This window comes from Aegilops tauschii, chromosome 6, assembly GCF_002575655.3.
Source record: "Aegilops tauschii subsp. strangulata cultivar AL8/78 chromosome 6, Aet v6.0, whole genome shotgun sequence".
In the NCBI taxonomy this organism is placed as follows: Eukaryota; Viridiplantae; Streptophyta; class Magnoliopsida; order Poales; family Poaceae; genus Aegilops; species Aegilops tauschii.
Genome location: NC_053040.3, coordinates 296,997,686 through 297,002,050, shown reverse-complemented (window position 1 = coordinate 297,002,050; position 4,365 = coordinate 296,997,686). Strand labels below are relative to the sequence as shown.

The 4,365-nt window shown below is 46.6% G+C and overlaps 1 protein-coding gene across 1 annotated transcript; it reads right to left on the bottom strand.

The window, feature by feature from the left end:
• Nucleotides 1-2,061: 2,061 nt before the first annotated feature.
• On the bottom strand, nt 2,062-4,110 carry LOC109781923 (BAG family molecular chaperone regulator 2). Its single transcript, XM_020340511.4, has 2 exons — nt 3,725-4,110; nt 2,062-2,723 (listed from the first exon to the last, which is right to left on the bottom strand). The coding sequence occupies exons 1-2, from the start codon at nt 3,981-3,983 to the stop codon at nt 2,488-2,490; spliced, it is 495 nt and encodes a 164-aa protein (XP_020196100.1). The 5' UTR covers nt 3,984-4,110; the 3' UTR covers nt 2,062-2,487.
• Nucleotides 4,111-4,365: the final 255 nt, after the last annotated feature.

Below are 4,365 nucleotides of genomic sequence, written 5' to 3'. Positions count from 1 at the left end.
ATGATTCTCGGGGTGTTACAAAGTTGGTCCTGCAAAGTGGGAGCTACAGCCTGTATCTTTATATTGAGCTGTGGTGGGTGGTCCTCTGCTGCATGAATTACTTGTTGGGCTTGTTGAGGAATTGGATCAGGCCCATTGGGCTGCAGTACAAGGTTCACATGTGGGATAATATGTGTTGTTGGCGCCAAAGGGCCATTTGCAGAGGCATCAGTACTGACACTATTATCAGGTGGCACCATAGATACAGTGATGCTACTGTTAGCTTCAGGGGCATGATTGATCTGTTCCTCCATAGGTGCTAGGAATTCTCTAGCATGGAGTTCCATATCTGCATCCTGAGGCATTGCACAGTGTCCCTGGCCTAGCATATATTCTTGTTCCTCTTCTTCCTATACATTGTCATTCTCCCCAAGGGGCTGCTCCTCATTAGCCACAACATTGAGGGCAAGTTGTAGATTCAGTTGAGGGCTTGGCTGCTAAATTGGAGCATGAAGATCATCATGTTCATGTTGTGGCAGAGGTCCTAGAAAGTGGTTGTGTTGATTTGGGTGAAAATTTACCTGTGGTGGGACAGGGAGAGGATTACCATGTGGATTAATAGGATATTCATCAGGTACTTCATTGCCCAGAATCTGCTGCTGAAGGATAACCACTGGGACAGTAAGAGAGTTTGTTTGGAAGTCATATCCTTCTCCAAAAACAATGCTTGCTGGAATGTCTCTTAATTCCTCAACCCTCACTTTAACCATGAGATTAGCTCTTGTACTTCTAACTCCGTCCCAACTCAAGAATTTGCTAAATTTGCTGACCGCATTACTAACTTCCTAGATGCATCTCCTATCAAACGGATAGCCACACAATAAAATCCACACATCTCTATTCATCACTAACCTTCTCCAATTCAGTCCCTTATTGTGCTGTTGGAAGATAACATGCACATCTATAAAGTAGTGTGGGCTATTGGATACCAGATCATCTCTATCAAATACGCTGTTTAACTTGACGTATGCTTGACCAAATGGACAGGGCTCAATCTCTGAGAAACCAAGATGCTTATCGGTGAGGAAGTCCGAAAGTACCTCTCTGATTGTGTTGAATGCCACCGGGAGATTGGGCATCAGAACTATAGATGCAATCGCCCACTCCCCATGAGTTGTCGGCGCCGCACCATTGATGACCTTGATTCTTGCCGTCTGCCTTCCACCTCAATGTTGTGGTGATTTGGTGGAAGAAAATGAGTGAGATCGAAAGGGAAGGCAGCCATTGTAGCAGAGCGAGTGGTCGGAGCGGGTGGTGTAGAGATTGCAGAGGTGGATGGATTGGGGCGGATTATGGCAGCTTGTAGCCGATGAGAAATCGATGTATGGAGCGGGCTGTGATGAAGGCTACCAACCCGGAGCAATTGCGGAGAGGCATTAACTGGATTCGCCTGATTGGTCGGCTGGGTGACTACACAATTAGTCTTAATCGCGGGAACAGTGGAGGGTTGCCTCGGAATGTCGACCCTCGGGCGGCGCTGTAGATTGGGCTCATTGACTGGGCTGGATTGGGCCCGTGGGAAACAGACCCGTTCAATATGGCCCCATCTCGTACATTTTCGACATTTGATCCGATTCGTGCAATTGGGCCTGCTATGGCCCATGAGGAGACATCGCACATAGAATGATTCATGTGGGCCTGTTTGAATTCGCGTAGATCCCGCCCTTCGATCAGAAACGACAACATTGTGGGCATTAATGCCCGAGTGAAGGTCTGCTCCCGTTGATGGTGTCCTGGTAGCATGATCATGGTGATTTTGCGAAGATCTAGGATCAGAATTGCGAGGATCGATGAAAATTGCAGGAGATCGAAGAGCTTGGAGATAGGATTTTCTAGGATGGCGATTGAAGATGTGCCCAAGCATCCTCTTTCTCATGTAGATATTGATCAAGCTCCCAACACAAGTTTGTCCCTCCATTGCCCCAAAGAAGGAAATTAACATTGAGAAGAGGGAGAGAGATATTGCCTCCTTGTGGGTTTCATTTCGGTCTGTATGTATTTCATATTTTAATATCCAAAACATTATAGTTTGAAACAGAGGTGATAGTTCATTTCATTCATGAGAACACAAGGCACATACATCTTTGACTTTGTCCCACTCCCATCCATAAGCCATGCAACAAAATGGGACAAGACCACGTAACAAGGGACAACATGAGCCCAACGTCAGGCTTAACATCACATCGTCACAACCACCATGGCTGACACTAGCAACTACTAACATGATCAAGAAAGCTCTCTCACTCTCATACTTGAGGGACCCTTATTTTGCCCTGCCATGGAGCGGCACAAACATTAACCAAAGCAAGGAGCCAAAAAAACACACCCCCACTCGGACCATTCCAGATATAAAACCTTCCGGAAAATTAGTGTTCCGCAACGAAAATTAATAAACGGTAAAACCATTCCTGCTCTACTAGTTAGGGCGGCGATATGGCGGACCGCATCCTACACCTGGATAAAAGGCTGACGCGGGCTTTGCGTGACCTGTGCCGCGACCGCTCTCGCCGCACGGAGCTTCATATCCTTGAGGGCAGGGTCCTCGAGAAGGAGGACCTTGTCCTTGTCCCTCACCCCAACCATGTGGAGGTGGTCAGTGTCCTCCCTCTCCTTCCCCTTGAACAACAGCCTCTGCTCCCTCGGCTCCAGCCCGGTCACCATGGACAACATAACCTTCAGTTCCCCTGCAATTTGATGAACAAGCTTCCTGTTACATTGTGAAACCCAAAATATATCCTAGGCTTTGCACACACACAAAAAAACTGTATCCTAGATAAGGCATAAACCGTTTGCTTGCTAGGAAACAAAAATGCAGTAGGAAGGTTCTGTCTGCCTCTCATGCGTGTTATCAGCCACCGGCAGATGCATACAATACCTAGGTGAGCATGTGATGCCATACATTGTCTTCAGTATGGTGAACTAAATGTGCGTGCATGTCAGTTGTATGCATTTTTTTAGTCTCTTCTGCATCAACATTGCGTAGTTCCGCAGGAGTAGTGTAGTGTACTAGTCCTGACTTCTGAAGAAGACGGACTGGGCGGTGGCAAGTGTCCTTTTATTATCTAGAGCAGGGCAACCTTGCATTCTGAGATGTCAACTGTTGGTATTTTTAGAGTAGAATAAAAAAAGAGGGAAAGGTAACGTTATGAGTTTCGCTTCAATCTCACACTACTTTTTATTTTATTTTAGAGGGAAACATCAGGACTCTGCAGCGTATTCATGAGCAACACATCTGGGAGTAAAACGATCTTTTATTTGTCGAATTACGTCGATCTACAGAAGCATTTTGCAAGTGAAGATGTGAAGTAAAAATTGAGTGGTGCATGCTACTGTATTGACATTTACTTCACACCAAACTACTATTTATGGGTGATGGGTTCTTCTCAACTGCATCGTCCAACATCTACCAAACAACAACACTCACTGATGCAAGAGAATGAGAAAAAAAGGGCTGCGACGTTGTTTGATTTGTTCATACTCTCCAAAATACGGAGCAGGACAAAAATGAAAGGTATCTGAAACCTATCAGTTATAAGTTTCAAAAATACCCAAAAGGAAAAAAAGAACCTATCAGTTATAGGAGCTACTCGCATAACAAGAAAACAGTTAAAACCCAAATAGAATAGAATACAAGAAAAATAAATAGAAAAGAGTTCTCTCAAGAAAACAGATTATGTATACTCACCAAAAGTGCGTGTGGCCCCAATGGAGACATCATGCCATGAGAATCCAGTGGACACCCTCACCATGATCACCTCCTCCGCCCGCCCCCCGTCCCTCTTCTGCACCAGCATCCCTCCCGGTCTCACCTCCCACTCTATCTCCCCACCGCCGCCGACACCGCCATGGCCGCCGCCAGCACTCGCCTTCGACCAGGAGCTCCTCTTGAACAGCCTCTTGGAGTACCTCAGCTTGATCATGGTTGCCTTAACTTTCTGTATCATGCAGCAATCGATTAAAGCTGCGTGTGGTCGTAGTGGTAGTCATGGTGCCAAGGCATGTGTGTGTATATATAGGATGAGGACGAGGAGCCAGGCTTGCAAAAGGGCGAGGGCGAGGCTTTGGAAGCGTGCGTCTGCGCAAAGAGGCCGGACAACGAGGAGGATGCAGGCAATCTTTGGGAAGTCCAGAGTGGGACCCGATGAACAGGCAAAGGAGGACCCATGTTACAGTTCTTGCGATGTGTTTTGCATGGAAAGGGCTGCACATGGGAGGGTTGGCGCCAAAAATGATGAGCTTTTGATGACACGACCGGGGCAATGACATGATAATTGGGGTGGTCGGTTTAGCTTAGGTAGCTAGGCATAAGCCTTTCTTGATTACAGT

Coding starts and splice junctions, on each gene's coding strand:
- LOC109781923 (XM_020340511.4), bottom strand. CDS start 3,983: ATGATACAGAAAGTTAAGGCAACCATGATCAAGCTGAGGTACTCCAAG. Junction 2,724..3,724: donor TGGGGCCACACGCACTTTTG/GTGAGTATACAT, acceptor ATCAAATTGCAG/GGGAACTGAAGGTTATGTTG.